General features: G+C 56.7%; 1 protein-coding gene across 1 annotated transcript in view; it reads right to left on the bottom strand.

Annotated features, from left to right (window-relative positions):
• Positions 1-17,003, bottom strand: part of SNED1 (sushi, nidogen and EGF like domains 1) — a 76,582-nt gene that overhangs the window by 7,196 nt on the left and 52,383 nt on the right. Inside the window, exons 22-29 of the mRNA XM_072962009.1 lie at positions 15,256-15,439; positions 14,703-14,815; positions 13,599-13,880; positions 12,415-12,559; positions 12,253-12,335; positions 11,497-11,598; positions 3,868-3,984; positions 3,132-3,219 (exon numbers count right to left, since the gene is read on the bottom strand). Coding sequence (XP_072818110.1) covers positions 3,132-3,219; positions 3,868-3,984; positions 11,497-11,598; positions 12,253-12,335; positions 12,415-12,559; positions 13,599-13,880; positions 14,703-14,815; positions 15,256-15,439 — 1,114 coding nt within the window. The remainder of the gene's footprint in view (positions 1-3,131; positions 3,220-3,867; positions 3,985-11,496; positions 11,599-12,252; positions 12,336-12,414; positions 12,560-13,598; positions 13,881-14,702; positions 14,816-15,255; positions 15,440-17,003) is intronic.

Here is a 17,003-nt window from a genome sequence, read left to right as displayed (position 1 = left end):
ATACATAAAACAGGTAGGCAACAGGATTTACTGTATATTGCACAGGGAATTATAACCACCATCTTGTTTTAACCTGTAATAGAACATAATCTGCGGGAAAAAGAAAACAGCCAAACATCTGAGTCACTGTGCTGTACATCAGCTATATGCCTATAAAAAAATTAAAAAAACAAAAAAATAAATCAACATTCTTCAAGAATACCAAAAAAAAAAAAGTTCAACAGTAACATAAAGTTCACAGTGTCCAACCATCCCAACAGAAGACTTACAAGATAATCACAAAGAATCAAGAAAATGTGACCCATAAACAGGAAAAAATATTGAATAGAAAAACACCCTGAAATGAGAGCAATGACTGAAATAGCAGATGAGGACCTTAAAACATCTATTAGAAATTTGCTCCACGTGTTCAGTGATGTAAAGGAAAAGATAATGAGAGAAATGGAGGCTCTAAGAAGGAACCAAATGGAACGGCTAAGATGACAAAACAGTATCTGGAGTGAACGTTTTGCTGCATGGGATTACTGGTAGGTTAGACACTGCAGAAGAAAAGTGGATCGGTGGACTTGAAGACACAGCAGTATAATCTGTCCAGAATGAAGTAACGAGAGAAAATGAAAACAAGAGAAAAGAGCCTCAGTGACAGTGGGACTGTGCCAGTCTAGCACATGCTGAAAAGGAGTCCCAGAAGGAGACGTGGAGGGCAGAAAAAGTGTTTGAAGAAGTAATGACTAGAATCTTCCAAATACATGAAAGCTAGAAACTCAGAGATACAAGAAGCTAAATTCCAGAGGGTAAAAACACACACATAAACCTACCGAAGCACATCATAACTAACTTTCCCAAAACCAGTAATAAAGAGGAGACATAAAAGCAGCCATGGGGATGGGAGCCACATTGCAAATGGTGGAGCAAGATCAAGAATGACGGCAGTCTTCCCATCTGAACCGCGCAGGCAGCAGCAGAGGAACGGCCTCTTCAAAGCGCCAAGAGAGAAGGCCAGAGTTACCAACTGGGAGTCGTGTTCAGCAAATACTCAGAGATGGAGGTGAAACGAAAACTCCGTAAGGCAAACGAGAGCAAAGAGGCTTCAGCACCAACAGCCCTGCGCTGTAAGAGACGTCACAGCGAGCTCTTTGGCAAAGGAGAATGACACCAGACGGAGTCTCAGATCTGCATGGGGGGATGAAAGTGCTGGAAATGGCAGACGTGCAAGGAAGCACAAAAGCCTTCATACTTTCAACATTTGAAAAAATAACTTGAGAGCGGAAGTGCCGTACTGGCTCAGCACATGTGGAAGCAGAACTTCTGGCCGTGGTAGTTCAGGGAGTGAGAGGAGAGGTGGAGGCTTGCTGTTGTCTGAGTCTTCCATTACACTGGGGGTGTTTGTAATTAAAGGTATATTGTGATCAACTGAAGATGCATATTTTAAATCCCAGTGCAACCTCTGGAAAAATAATCCAAAGAAGTATATCAGTGAGCCAACAGTGTAGGTGAAGTAGAGTCCTAAAAAATAATCCAAAAGTGGGCAGGAAAGGAGAAAATAATAAAGATAAAATGGGACAGAAAACAGAAAACAATATGGCAGATTTAAACCCAGGCACATCAGTCATTTCAGTGACATGTAAATGGTCTAAACACTCCAGTAAAAACCAGAGATACACATAGCAAGGCCGCATGGATGCCAAATACAAGTAAGTCACTTTAAGATGCAACAGGCTGAGGGAGGAGGGAAGCCACTCAGTGGGAGAGCACGTGCTTAGCACACACGGGGTCCTGGGTTCCATCCCCAGTGCCTCCGTCTTAAAAAAAAAAAAAAAAGCAACAGGTTGAAGACACGAGGGCTGAAAGTTGGCGAGTGCAGGGCTGTCCTAGCTGGTGCTTGGGGGTCGCCTGAGGCACCGGTGGGACGCACCGTTGGAAGGCTTCAGACTGCCACGGCACAGAGCCCTAACCCAGAGGCCCAGTGCCGCTCGGCCTCCCCGCTGTGTCCCTGCCGCGTGTCGAGCGGCTTCACGTCCAGGCCCACGGCAGGTCTCGTGCCTCGCCTTCCTACAGTCTGTCCTCAGCGATCTTAAGACACGCCAGATGCCACTGTCCTTCAGCAGCTCCCCACTTCACAGGAGACAAATACAGAGTCCTTCCCAGGGTCTCTGAGGCCCTGCTGGGAGCCCCCAGCCCACCCGCCACTCCCCCTTGCTCACACAGCTCCAGCCCTGCTGGCCCTGCTGCTGCTTAGACGTGCAGGCGCGCTGCTGATTCGGGGCCTTGGCAGCTGACATTCTGACTGGAACCCCCAGCTGCCCTCACCTCCTCCGTGTCTGTTCACGTCACCTTTTCTGTGACGCTTACCCTGACACCGTGCTGAATGCTGCGGCTGCCCCCTCCCTGTCCCCCAATCCTGGCTGTCCCGGCCCCAGCGTGTGCGTTTCTTCCATCTTCCTTTAGCACTTACCACCTTCTAAAACACTGCAGAGCGTGCTCCTGCCTCTGAGTACTGTCCCCCTCAGCTAGGACGCAAGTACTCCCAGGGCGAGCCTTCGGGCCATTTGTTGACTGACTTGTGCTGAGCGTCTACAACAATGCCTGGCACGTGGCAGGTGCTCGTCTGCCTTCGTGGACTAAATAGGCTGTGAGTAGGACCCACAGAGCCACGGAGCATCAGCAGGAAAGGTCCCAGGAGGTGGGCTCAGCACACCCTCTGCCCACAGCCGTTGTCCACATGGGGAGGCTGAGGCGCGAGTGGTTTGCCCAGGACCACGTCAAGAATAGACTGCGGAGCTGAGACCCAAGTGGCCCTGTGCTGAGAGCAGGAATGGCCCTTCCTGGAATCCAGGGAAGGGAGGCTGCTGTGGCTCTGGGGTGTGGGAAGGGCAGGCCCCAGGCTGGGAGCTGGCGATCCGGCTTCTAAGCCTCGTCTGGCTCTGCTCCCAGCTGCACAGACTCGCAAGTTTTTCAGCCTTTCTGCCTCAGTTTCCTGATTTGTTTCATGGAAGGAATGGGTGATCGAAGCAAGTCCCTTCTGGGCCTCAGGGGTCTGTGTGGATGGGGTGAGCAGGACTTCGTGCACGCCCTGCGGGGAGGTGGGGAACACGCTGCCGACGTGATGAAGGCAGAGGAAAAGGACTTACACGTGGTGACAGACGCCTCCTTCCCAGACTGGAAAGGACTTTGTCTCCGAGAACAGCCGCGTGCAGGGCTGGGGCACCTTTCTGCAGGCTGCCGGCACAAAGGAAGAGGACCGCCGCTGACAAGGGGCTTGGTGCCCTGGCAGCCCTCTTGCTGTGCCCGTGGGGGGCCTGGCTGCTTCCCGGGCTGCGGGCCTTGTCTTCAGGGGCGCTCAGCGGCTCTGGAGGCCGCCCCGAGTCAGGGTCCTTGGGGCCTGCCCGCTGTCATCTCTGGGCCAGAAGGGCCTCAAGGTTGTATGGCTGGCGTGGGAGCTTCTGTCCACCCACGTCCCGTCCTCAGTCAGAAGTCTTAGGGAGGCCCAAGGCCCTTTTCCCTCCCACCACCTTGTCTGGTTCCCGAGCCAGAAGTACCCACTGCCCACTGATCCTACCTCTCACCGTGGAGTGGCTGTCACTCTGTCTCTGTGACTGTCCCCAGGCCCCCCAGTTACTTGGGTGGCACCTTTCTCCCTGGCTCTTGGGGGCAGTGGGAGGCCCAGTGGCTCACTGCCTGCTGGCCTCCCTGCCTGGGCACTTGGCAGTCTGGGGCACTGAGGCCAGGCCCCTGTCCTGGAACCTTGTGGTCTGAGGTCTTGGTGGCAAACCCACTCTGGGCCCAGCAGTCCCATCCTAGCCTGCTGGAGGCCAGGTCCTGGACTGGGTGGCCCCTGGCAGGCGAGGGGAGCGGTCTCTGACTTACCGAGCTCGCAGCGCCTGCCTTTGAAGCCTGGGCTGCAGTCACAGCTGTGGGCATCCACGCCGGGCACACAGGTGCCTCCATTCTGACAGGGGTTTTCTGAGCAGTTCCCAGGGGCGTCTGTGAACAGGTGGTGAGTGGTTAGTCACGGGTGCCGGCAGAAGGCCTGACGGCATTGCTGTGCCGCCGCCTCCTGCCGTCCCCAGTGCCAGCCCTGTGGATGGCCCCATTTCAGGTGGTCAGAGATGGCAGAGGTGAGACGGCTGGCCTCAGCATGCCCGCCCTGACCCCATCACCCTGAAGGAGGGAGGGAGGGCAGGCGGAGAGTCCGCCGGGACCCTGGGTGCTGAGCCGCCACACAGTAGAGGAGCTCACAGCTTCAGTTATATTTGCACGCTGATCGCCTTCAGGAGACATCCCCAGCTCCAGCATTGCCTGTGCCCCACCCCACATTTCTGCTGATTTTGCCCCCTTCCCCCCACTGCACAGGGTTTCTTCTACTTGGAACGCAGAGGTCAACGCTCGAGAGCCCTCCTCATCCTCCAGTGCCTGTCCCCAAGCCACCTGTGTCTCCCTAAGTCCCAGCCCCAGGCAGTCCCCCCCGCCCCCACAACCGAGTCCAGCAGCTGTCTGTGCAGGCTCTGTGCCCTTGTCTCCCGATGGGGTCCTCACTGCACTGCGGGCAGCTAGGGCAGGTTGGTCAGTGGCGCTGCCAGGAAGGGCAGGCCTGCCTTTCCCCTTTATAGAGTAACCCCCCTTCTTTTTTTGGTAAGATAGCTGTTGTTTTCATTTTTAACTCTAAAAATCCGAGAAACACAAAAGAGTAAGAATTGTGCACACCTCATCATGTCCAGTACCAGCAGGCCAGTCTCCCTGCACATCTAACCCAACCTCTTCCTTACCTCCTCGGCCACCTCCTGTGGGCGGCTGACCCGGCACACCCCAACCTCCCCCTTGTTTCCCCTCCCAGCGTCTCGGGCTCTTCATTGGCTGCTTTCCCCTTCCTCAGTGTATCTGCTTCACTCTTCTTCCTTCTCTGTCCTCTAGCTGTCTTTTTGTCCTTCCCCAGGGGCCAAAAGGGGTTATGGGCTTTAAAGAATCTTTTATTATGAAAAATCTCAAACTTACAAAATTCGGGGTGTGAAGAGCCCTATATACCATCACTCAGCTTCAGTGACTGACATTTTGCCAGTCTTGTTTAGTCTATTTCCATCTTTTCATCTGCCTTCTTTAGCTGAAGAATTTCAAAGCAGTCCACAGACACCTTGTCACCTGTAAAGATGTCAGCAGGTGTCTAATACGTAAAGACTTGTTAAGCATTCTTTGCATAAGCACAATGCTGTTACTACAAAATTAGCTGTAGTTCCTTCATAGCACAAGAAATCAGTCTGTGTTCAGAATTCCCTGATCATTTAAAAAATGTCATTTACACTTGGTCTCTAATTCAGATTCATAGAGATTCACATTGCCTTAGCTTGGTGTATCTCAAGTCTCTTTTAATCTGTGAATGTAATCTTCTTCGCCTCTGTATTCATTGAAGAAATGAGGTCACTTGTCCTGTAGAGTTCCCATCCTTCTGGACCTGACTTAAACGGCTTTCTGGTGGCATTAACTTGTTCCCCCTCTCCATGTTTCCTGCAAACCGGTCCTTAGAGAGAGGGGCTTAATGGGGTTCAGGCTCACAGGGTCTTTGCTTTGCTTTGGCTGCTTCACAGGTGGTGATTGTGGACCCTCTGGCTACACCAGGAGACGTGATGTCTCCACGTTTGGTTTTCATCACGTGAGGACTGATCACTGGTTCAGTGTGGGGAGCCTGACTAACCCAGAATCAAGTTCTCTTAGTCTCTGCACCTGGTGCTTTGAGCGGTCATGTAGGTCCCTAATCTAGGTTGTAGATCCATCATCTCACTGGGGGTCACGTCTAACTCGATCTGTCACCCCTCTGCCTTCACTAGCTGGGACGTCTCCTCTGAAGACCCACTTCCTTCGCCACCACTTGGTCACCCTGAAGTGCAGCCATACAGACAAGGGCGGATCCATGCTCCATTCCTTCCACTCTGGTCCTCCAGCGGGCTCTAGAGCCGACCGCTACGTTGTTCTTTCTTTTTGAGCATCATCGTGAGCTCTCGGGCTTTTGTGTGTTTGATGGGCTTCAGCCTGCGCTTGATGCTCAAATTATCCCACCCTGGGCCAGCAGCAGCCCTTTCAGGTTGGCTCCTGTGCCCTTTAGACACAATCCTAGTTGTTTTTAAAAACTTGTTTGCTTTTTTACAAGTATGTCTTGGACTTGTTTTGTCCATATTCTGCTTCAGTCTTGGAATCAGCCATTTCCCCAAAGACCCCTGTTCCCCTTTAGTGAAATGGTATGTGAAGCTCACAGTCTGGGTGATCGAGGTGCACACCGTTACTGTGGTGTCAGTGCTCTGGTCCTGTTCAGGAGACAGAACTAGGAAATTCAGTTTAAAAAATAAAAATAAACAAATTATGAGTTCACACCAGTATTTCCAGTTCAAACGAACTGAGTTAAATTAAAAGAGAAACACAGAGGTTTGACTTAACTTGTTTGATTTTATATTGTGTCTCTCTTTATGCCAAAAATCTTCGTAGCATTAATGTAATTATTTTCTTTATCCCACAATGTACAGGTAACAGTTTAGAAATAATGGCACCGGCATTGCCAGCACTAGGACACCAGATGCAGCTGAATTTTCCTTGGCAGTCCTTTTTCTCCTTAGGGTTTTCCCACCAGATCTGAACAGTCGGGATGCGGTTTTTAAAATCACTTGGAATGATGCTTTTTTCCCCAATGTGGTTATGCCGTCAATATGGGCAGATAAGTTTATTTCAGTTTGTTTTCAAGCTTTAGACACTTTTTTTTTTGGTGTTATTTACAAAACATTTTCTTTTTTCTGAAGTCACAACTCTAAAGGTACATTCAGAGAATCCTGGCATATTTCCCCATCCCCTTTACTTCCTCATTCTCGTTCTTTCCTTCCTTGAAGAATTAACCATTTTTTACTGGTTTTCTTTCTTTTTAAATATAAGAAAATAGGTATATACAGTCCCATTTCCCTTCCCCACTTCCCTACACGAGAGATACTGAAAACGTGGTTCTGAACATTGTTATTTGAACGTGCTTTATTGAGACAGACTTCATGTGCCACACAATTCATCCATTTAAAGTGCACAATTTATAGATTTTTAGCATATCCACAGGTCTGTGCATCCATCACCAGAGTCAACTTTAGAACATTTCTGTCACCTCAGAAAGAAACCCCGTACCTTCCAGCTGTCACTCCTGTACCTCCACCCCCACTGACGTACTTCCTGTCACGATAGGGTTTCCTGTTCTGGACTTTCATATGAATGGGATCACATCATATGTGGTCTTTTGTGACTGGCTTCTTTCACTCAGCATCAAGGTTCAACTGTGTTGTAGCATTTATCAGTACTTTATTCCTTTTTATGGTCAAATAACATTCCACTGTGTGAGTGAACCACGTGTGTTTATCCATGCGTCCGCTGGTGGACATCTGGGCTGCTTCCACCTTTCAGCAGCCGTGAGTGGTGCTGCAGTGACCGTCTGTGTAAGTTCTGGTGTGGACATGTGTGTTCAGATCTCCTGAGTGTATGCCTGGGAGTGGGATTGCTGGGTCAGATGTGATCCTGTGTTTAATTCTTTGAGGAACTGACAGACTGGTTTTCCCGCAAAGCACCTATACCACTGTGCGTCACCACCGGCAGAGTTTAAGGGTTCCCGTTCTTCCACATCCTCACCAAAGCTCGTTGTTCCCTGACTTTGTAATTCTAGCCGTCCTGGTGGGTGTGAAGGCGCATCTCACTGTGGTTTTGAGTAGCATTTCCCTGACGCCTAGTGACACCAACATCTTCTCGTGGGCTTGTTGGCCGTTTGTGTATCTTCCGTGGAGAAATGTCTATTCAGATCCTTTGCTCAATTCTTAATTGGGTTATTTGTCTTCTGATTCAGTTGTAAGAGTTCTTCATATATGTTAGAAATCCTTCATATATTTTCAAATCCTGTTTCAAATAATATGATTTGCAGATGTTTTCTCCCACTCTGTGCATTGTCTTTTCACTTCCTTGATGGTGTCTTTTGAAGCACGAAAAGCCCTAAATTTTGATGAAGTCCAGTTTATCTTTTTTTTCTTTTGTTGCTCATGCTTTTGGTGTCATATCTAAAACTCCTTTGTCAAATCCAAGGTAATGCAGCTTTACCCATGTTTTATTCCAAGAATTTTATAGTTTTAGCTCTTACATGGAGGTCTTTGATCCGTTTTTGGGCATTTTTGTGTGTGGTGTGAGGTAGGGGTCCGACCTCATTCTTTGGCGTGTGGACCAGTTGTCCCGGCGCCGTTTGTTGGAAAGGCTGTTCTTTCCTCCACTGCGTGGTCTCGGTTCCTTGTTGAGATCAGTTGGCCACAGACGCGTCGGTTTGTTTCTGGACTCTGAGTTCTAGTCCATTGATTTGTAAGTGCACCCTTGTGCCAGTGTCACACTGACTTCATTACTATTGCTTTGCAGCAAGTTTTGACAATGGGATGTGTGAGTCTTGCTGCTTTTTTAGGATTGTTTTTGCTATTCTGGGTCCCTTCCAATTCCGTATGAATTTTAGACGCTGTACATAACAATTGTCCAAAGACACTGTGCAGCAACCTTGCTTAAGGTGGAAGTGTGCAGCGGTGTTTAGAATCCGGGTGCCCATGTCAGCAACCCGTACCCTGTAGACGTGGACACCAGGCTGCAGAGACTGTGACTGAGGTTTGCGCCAGGCTTGGGTAGCTGGGATCCGAAGCCTGTAGTGATAGGCAGCAGTGGGGGGCTTCACCAGAGCTCTGCTGTCTGTAGCCTTGTTTTACAAAGTCGTCTCCACTAAATCCTGAGTTTATCATCACATACGTGTGTGCACACACACACGTTAAGATAAGTAAAAACAAAGAGAAGGCTGTTATGAACAGAGGCGAGGGCAGGGATGGGGCTGTGCCCTGGAGTGGGGACAGTGGGCCGCTCCTACATGAAGGATAAATCACACATATAGAGTTTGGGTTCTGCCCCAGACCGCTTGTGTAAGTGTCCAGCGGCATGAAACCAGGATAGTCCACAAGCCCTCCTTGGGGTGAGAAGTTGGGGAAACAGGAAGAACTTGACTAGCCTCAGTGTTCACTCCAAGCTCCCAGGGTGGCAGGTTACAAGCTTGGGAATCGTCCACAAGCGTCTCCTGGGGACATGAAGGTGCAGCCCTGATCTGGAGAGCTGCTTGGTGAGGCAGTGACAAATCAGGCGTGTTAACTGTGCTCTTGGGGTGCCTGGGGCTCTCTGGGGATCATTCTTTCCCTTGGGAAAGAAAAGTCTAACAGCTTCCAGAGAGAAGGAGCAGATTATTCTACAAGGAGAGAAGCACAAGACTGACACCCAGTGGCAGCAGTCCTGGGCAGACGATGGCAGTGCACAAGTGTCTGAGGAACTGAAGGGCAGAGGGGCCTTGAACCTTGAATGTTGTGTCCAGCCAAACTGTCCTTCAGACGTGAGAGCTCATCAGCATATTTTCAGGCAGGCACACAGGGCCTCAGAGGTTTGGCCATGTAGAGTTCCAACAGGTGCTTTGTGGAACTTGGTGAGCTGATTATAAACTTTTCTAGGAATACAAAGAGCCAAGGATGGCCCAAGCACTGACGGTCAGAGTGAGAGCGGTGGCCCTGCGGGACAGCGAGCCTTACTCAAAGAGACAGTCACCAAGGTGGTGGTCTTGGCTCGAGGAAGCCGAGCAGTGGACAGAGGAGTGAGGCAGAACCTTTGCTGATGCCAAGGAAGAGACGTGACCTGTCAGCACTTGAGAGACGCCAACCAGACCCCACAGGCGCCCTCACACCCAGGGTGCTGGCAGGACCCAGAGACCTGGCGAGACAGGGATGAGCTAACTGCCTCTCTTGACCACTGCTGGGAGGAGTGTAAACGGATCTGCCCGCTGGGAAGGCAGCGTGGTGTCTCCTCTCGTCGCTGGGCGAGCGTTCCCCAGCCCAGCCCCTCTACTCCTGCACACGTGCCGGAGCTGCTGCAGGACCATCACGGCAGCACCACTGGTGACAGCCAGACACGACCCTCGTGCCCTCCGAGCAGAGGGCTGTTGAGCCGCAGCCCCAGGACAGCACAGGACGCTGGGCGGACACGCAGGTCCAGACGCTGCACACGGCAGGACGCTCGCCGTGTAAGGAGAACCCACGACTGTCCGGGCACACCTGCGCGTCACTCCTCCCTCCAGCCTGCCTTCCCCCAGGGCTTCTGCTCGGGTCCTGTTCACGGGCGGGTGCCATGGTTCCAGCAAAAGCTAACTAAGTCAAGGGGCCAGCGCGGGCCAGCAGCGTGGCAGGAACAACGACCATGGGTAGTTTGGTGCACTGGGGGCTGTAGAAGCTTTTTTTGGTCCTATTATCACCTAAAACCACCTCCCACTCTCCCCAGGCCTGAGTCCCTCAGTGAGCAAACACCAGATGGCAGTGACATCTGGGGCCAGCCTGGTGCCACCTCGAATCTCTCCTTCACAGGGCACCCGAGAGAGGTCATTCACGTCCCTCTAGTTTCTGAGTTTTGTGAAGCGGAACATCTAATGTGTAAAAGGGCTGACATAACACAAACGATCTGACGAAATGTTTCTTTTTTCAGTTACGAACGCCAGCCATGCGGGTGTCTTCACTCTGACCGCACCTTAACTAACGGCCTTGCTCTCTGACTGTCTGACCCGCACACTGGCCTTGCTGGTGCTCCCCCAGGCTTCTGGCAACGTCAGGCCTCGCACAGTGAGGGGTGCTGAACTGGGAGGCCAGGGAGCCAAGCTGGCAAAGGCACCCTGCGGTGCTGTGCCTGGATGTGTACAGGCGTCCTCGGGGAACCTGGGATGGGGCCTGCAGGTGAGGCCAAGTCCTGGGTGCTTGACTCACACTTTACCGAGCACTCTGCCTTCTTTGGGGTCTGGCCGATGGGTGAGCCCAGTCTGAGCCTGTGGTGACTCAGGGGAAAGGGCCACTGGGTCCTAGAACTGCCCCCAGAGGGACATGGTGCCGAAGGTGGAACAGGAGGAAAGGTAGAGCTAGGGTCTGAGTTTGTGGAAGGAATGCGTGCCTGCTGACGCTGTCCAGTGGGGAGGTGTCCTGGGAGCATGTCTTGTGGGGACGTGCCAGCTGTGGTTCTCAGCCGGTGGACAGTCCAGGCCCCACATCACCTGAATGTCAGCAGGGGCCCAGCTGGCCCTACTCTCTGAGCCTGCGTAGCAGCCTGCTAGGTGCCCCTCTGGGGATTCCCGCCATCCTGCTCAGCATACTACTCTGGGGGAGGCCCTGCTGCACGCAGAGGGCGGGTGGGGAGGGGCCGCCTGCAGGTGCGGTGGGCCAGCCTCTCCAGGGTGGATCCTGGATGTTTGGCGGTTGCTGCCCCCAGGCCCGTTCCCCAGCTGCCTGCCTGGTGTGGGTCACTCTGCCCCTCCCAGGGTGAGGCGCTCGCGGCCCCTCGGGCAGGCTCTGTGCCTCCTGCTCCCTCACTGCGGGCAGCACCCTCACTGCACCTAGGTGCTTAAGGCCCCTGAGGGCAGTCAGCCCTGAGCGTCCACTCCTGCCGACCTACCTTCCGTGTCCTTGTCGCCACTGCGTTCAGGGAGCTGCAGGGCCAGGCTGACCTGTGTGGGGACCTCCTCCGTGCTCTTAGGCTGCACCAGAGCCGTAGGTTCTAGGAGAAATCGGGACGCCACAGTGCACTGACCACGAAGCCAGCTGCCTCGCACCAGGACTGGCCTTGGGCCGTCTTCTTAGCTTCCCTCCCTCAGAGTACAGGGCCTGGGTGGTGGGATCAGGGTGGGTCCTGGCTCCACCTTGGGTAGGACCAAGTTTTCTCCCTGCAGAGTCCAGCCCTTCCCCTCCGCCACAGCTGCTGGGTGAAGTTCACCGGGGGCCCAGGCGGGCCTCATCCTGAGCAGCCGGCTGATGCGTAGGCCTCCTCTGTGGTCAAACCCTGCTCTTTCCCTCCATCCCCTGGGGCTATGACACCCCCCTCCCCCTCCTGTCTGCCATGGCAAAGCCTCTGTGTCTCGGACCTGCTCCTAACAGGTTTATTTTTCATCTTCTCTCACGTGCCTGTTGGCAGCCTGTCCCTTCAGCTCCAGCAGCTGTAGCGGGGAGGCTCCTTGAGAGCCTGTGGATGGCATGGCTCTCTGTGCTGGCCCTGCAGCCCTGGGCCTCTAACCCCCTTGGGTCCCCAGCTGGGGGCAGTGTTGGGCACTGGGGGTGGTCTTGAAGCCCAGGTTTTAGGGGCCTCATCCCTCGTCATGCTGGGGACAGGCGGGTGAGGTGGCAGTGGGCTGCTGGGGTTGGGCTGGGCACTCACTTGATCTCACAGTGGCTAGTCCACCAGGCGACTGGCCGAACTTGGCCCTCACTCGTCCTCTGCCGTCCACAAGCTCCGAGAACCTGCAAGAGGGTCACCATGGTCACCCACCGCCAGGGCGCCCTGCTGGGGTCTCGTGGGGCTGCCGGCTGATGTGTGTACCTGGGGGCTGGGGACGGCGTTTCAGGGGCACCGGGGTCGTTGAGCAGGCGCAGCTCCGGCAGGCGCCCAGGGGGCGGTCGGTTTCTGAGCACCCGGGGGTGGAGTCCTTCCCGGAGCCAGCGTCGGTCAGCACCCTCCCTCGGGGCTGTGGGCGGGTGGAAGGGACAGTGGCCACTCAAGGCTGGCCTGGGGCTTCCCGTTGCCCTGGTCCCGCCCCGCTGCTCAGAGACGAGAACTTAAGGGGCTGTGCCCATCCCCTCCAGCCCTGCTCCCCACCCGCCTGCCTGCCTTCCCTCCCACCCACCACATCCTGCTGTGACCTGGTTGTTGCCTGGGAGTTGTCCAGGCACTGGTCTCAGCCCTCCTCCCTGGTTCGGTTCTCTGCCTGCAGGTGGGGTCAGGCACTTGGACCAGACTCACCTCAGCTGAGGCCCGCCCCAGGAGAGAGGGTATGGCTTCTTTGTGGATCCTTTCATCTAACCATGCCCTTCAGCCCCCTGGGCCAGGCATACCCTCTTCCACCTGCGAGCCCCTCTCCCCATGGCTGGCTCACAGGCCCCAGCCTGCCCTGTCAGCCTGGCAGTTGTGCCTGGAGCTGAGCTGGGTCTGAATCTCAGAGCCAGTGTGCTTCGGGTCCCGAGGGTGGGCTGGTGGGTTGGGAGAGAAAGAAGCCCCTGCTCTCTGACCTCCATTCTGCTTGGACTGCTGTCCACCTCCCTGCAGCACCCATCCAGACAGACCGTCTTCTGGAGAGCTTGGAAGTGTCAGCAGGGGTCATGCAGGACCCCAGAGTACCCGGGGAGCCTCCCTCGCACTTGGGATCAGACCCACGTTGTCACTGTGGCCGTCTGAGCCTCTGCGCTCCTGAGCTGCTCCTGTCTGCGGGCCCTGCCACTGCCCGCTCTTGGCACCTGTTCTGGGTGACGCCCTGTGTCTGCTGCCCAGCTCGCCTGGGGCCCATGTGGGGGGACAGCACCCAATGCTTATTTTTACAAACTGCCAGCTCACTGCCCCAGAGCCGACTGTCCGTGAAAACCCACCACCGCTTTCCACACGTGCAGTCCTCCCACGTTAACACAGCCCTGTTTATAGGCTGTCTGTGTTCCTGGGTCAGTGTGGCCTGTGCCAGGTGAGGTCCCGGGGACAGCAGATGAGCTGTCCCCAGGACTCAGCACGGCACTCACAGGTGATGATGTAGAGGTGTGCGGGCTCGCTGTGCAGCTGGGCACCTCCTGTGCTCTGCACCGCCGTCACCGAGAGCTGATACCGCCGTCCTGGTGTCAGGTCCCGCACCGTGTAGGACACCAGCCTCCCATTGGGGACGTAGCGGCTCTTGGTGCTCTGGCTGGCGGTCACATTGATGACGTACGCCTCCAGTGGGGCGCCGGGGGTGGGGACATCCCAGACCACGTGGGCAGAGGTGGCCGTGACTCGGGTGGCAGTCAGGTTGGCTGGCGGCTGAGGCCCTGGACAAGGCATGGAGCCGGTGAGGGGAGAAGGGGGCTGACAGGGTCTTCCGCCCCGGACGCAGGTTAAAGACCTGACGTGCAGTGGCTGAAGCCTCACTGGAAGCCGGGCTGAGTTGTAGCAAACAAGTCCACAGTCCTCAGGGATGGTGTGGATGCGCAGTTGCAGTGCTCAGGCTTCCTCCTTCCCCGAGAGGCACCCCCCGAATCCACCTGCTGGCGCCTGGTGAGGCCCTTGCAGGCTCAGCCCATCGGCGCCTGCTCCCGTGTGACGCTGTCCATCCCCTGAGCCTGGCCACACACACCGTCTCCTGGGAGGTGCGTAAGGGGCAGGGCAGGGGCCGGGGGCCCAGCACCCAGGTTCAGAGCAAGGGCTTGAGCCTGCGCTGACCGCCTGCATCACCAGGTAAGGCCCTGCGCACACCTGCCCTCCTTACCCAGCCTCCTGCCCAACCTCCACCCTGGTCACTGCCCCTCTGTGCCTGGATAGCCCACATGTTGGGGAGGGGGCGGTGTGGGCTGGGCTGCCTCCCCTGGAGCGGCATGGAGCCCACGGGGGAGGCAGCGTGGGCGTCCTTGCCGGCCCGCCTCTCCCACCCCTGCTCAGTGACCCTTTCTGGTAGGAGCCCAGGAGCCTACAGGTGTGAAGGCTCACACAGGAGGGCCCACGCAGCCCTTGCCGGCACCTCTTAGCACTCTGCCGTTCAGGGCACCCTTGGCCGGGGCGGGGTTTCTGGTTCTGCGGCCACTTTGGAGGGGACTGAGGGGGCTGGAGGGAGGCGAGAGCTTCCAGAGGGCCCACGTGAGCTGAGCTCCACTTACGGGTCCACACGTGCAGTGGTGCCGAGGCCAGGCTCTCGGTGGGAGGCTCCTGTCCCCTGAGCCCACTGAGGGCGGTCACCCGGATGGTGTATCTCCTTCCTGGCAGCAGGGCCCTATGGGAGGGGAGGCCGGGGAGAGAGGAACAGGACGGCCTGCTACCAGGCTGCGCTCCTCCACGCAGCTGACACTGGGGTGCAGTGGCCCCATGGCCGGTGGCCCCGGCAGCCTCCACTAAGGCCAGGTCTGTGGCCCGAGACCTGGGGGCTCCTCAGGTGGGAAGCTCCTCCCTGGTATGTCTGTCTGTCCAGCGCTGTGAGAGGCTGGGGAGGACACGGGCCTTTTCCCTTTTGGAGAGTCTGCATGACTCAGATTGGAGAACTCTGGGCTGGCTGTGTGCACGGTCCCTGCTTTTGTCAGGCAGCCCCGTGAGGAGGCAAGGCAGGAGCAAAGCCTGGAACTGCTGAGCAGGAGCACCACTCATGGGCGGGCCGGGCCAGGGAGCCGCAGGGTGGGGCGAGAGGGGCCCGAGGACGCCCGGAGCCCGCGCTCTTACCCGAAGGTGAACTTGTCCACGCTCTTGTCCACGTCTGTGGACTGGTCCTCCTGGGCCTCGGGGTGGCGGATGGACACACGGACGCCACTGACTGTGGCATGACGGATCCTGTGCAGAGCCCACCGCACCGAGATGGTGCTGGCTGTCACGTTGGTGACCTCAAGTCCCTCGACAGGGCGGGGTCCTGGAGACAATGAGTGCGCAGCATGTGTGACACCTCCTCACCCCTAGGGGAGGGCAGGGGCCGAGACGAGAGGCAGCTCGGGAAGGTGCTGGGGGGTCACAGAGAAGTGTACTAGTGATGCGCTGGCCAGCCTGGGCTGCCTGAATGCGTCCATCAGCCAGCTGGGGACCCGGGGCGGGTGGACATGTCCCAGGCCCCTGTCCTGGGGGTGCTGCTCTGGGCGGGTCCCAGCCCGTTCAGACTGCCAGTGGAGGCAGGGGCGCCCTTTCTTTACTCTGGCTGGCTGTGTGGGTGGCACGGACAGTGACTGTTCCGTCTGGGCGACCCTGGGGCCTGACGGGAGAGAGTCCTGGGCGACCTTGGAAGGGGTGGGGCCCCAGACCAAGGGAGCTTGGAGGGGAGCCCGCAGCTCCTGGGGGTGCCCTGCCCCAGTCCTGTGCGCCCTCCCCCACCCTGGTCTCCTGGCAGAGACCCTACTCTGAGGGACAGAGGAGGCGCTGTCTTCCTTCCAGACACCTTCCCCGTAGACCCATCCCGAGCAGCCTCAGAAGCACTGGTCCCTGAGGCCAAGCCCAGGATGGCCCCTCCTCCCTCAGGCCCCCGAGACTCCTACTGCTGTGCGCTTGGGGCCGCGCTGCCGGCCTGGGGCATCTCCACCACTGGGCTGTCCTTCTCCAGGACACACCCGTCCTGAGGCCGTGCGCTTCCCCACACCGGGCCCTCAGTGTCCTCAGTGTCGGCGTCTGCAGGCTGGCCGGCGACACCAGGGTGCCCGCTTTCCTCCCACCCCGGGCCCGACAGGGTGCTCCCTGTGCTCTCCTTTCCTCGCTTGGCTGGCAGGCCACGCCTGTCTTGCTGGACCTGCTGCCGTGGCCAGCCCTGCCCCGGCCTGATCTGCCGCAGCACCTGGCGTGGTGGGAGCAGAGCCCTTGGGTGCTGGGCCTCACCCTGCCAGCTGTCCTGGGGGCCCTGGACACCCCACTTCCCAGTTCTCGCTCCTTCCTCTAGCCCCCACCCCCCAGTCTTGTGGCCCCAGGGCCAGCGCCCACCATCCCATCCCGGCCTCTCCCCATCACGGGTGTGCTCCAGGACTCTCCCCTCCTCCCTCATGTTGGTCCCTGGGACCCAGCTGGCACCCCAAAGCCTCTCTCGACACCCTTCCACACAACTCCCAGTCAGGGCAGCACCCTCGGAGGTCCCTCCCTGCTGGCCCCTGGCTGGCCCCCTTCTCTTGAACTCCATCCCCACCCCCTGGACACCTCGCCTGTCCCTCAGGTCCTGGCCGGTCCCCCTCGGGCCCACCCCACGCGTGGGCTGGCTCATCCGTCCCAGGCACCTTCTCAGGGAGCACCCCCCGCCGCATCCTCTCCCAGCCTCACTCCCCACCTGTGGCCTGTCTCCTGAGTCTGAGTCTCCTCCCTCCCCTGTGAGAAGGTTTCCCGCTGGGCCCCGCCCAGCACAGCAGCCCCAGCGTCTCTGTCCCCCATCCCCGGTGCTGAGCCAGCCCTTCTAGGAGGGAGTGGCTGGCCGTCCCCGCCCCCACCCCGGGGGGGGGGGTGCTGTG

Source organism: Vicugna pacos, chromosome 5 (genome assembly GCF_048564905.1).
Source record: "Vicugna pacos chromosome 5, VicPac4, whole genome shotgun sequence".
Taxonomy (NCBI): Eukaryota; Metazoa; Chordata; class Mammalia; order Artiodactyla; family Camelidae; genus Vicugna; species Vicugna pacos.
This window is presented reverse-complemented; position numbering and strand designations above follow the sequence as displayed.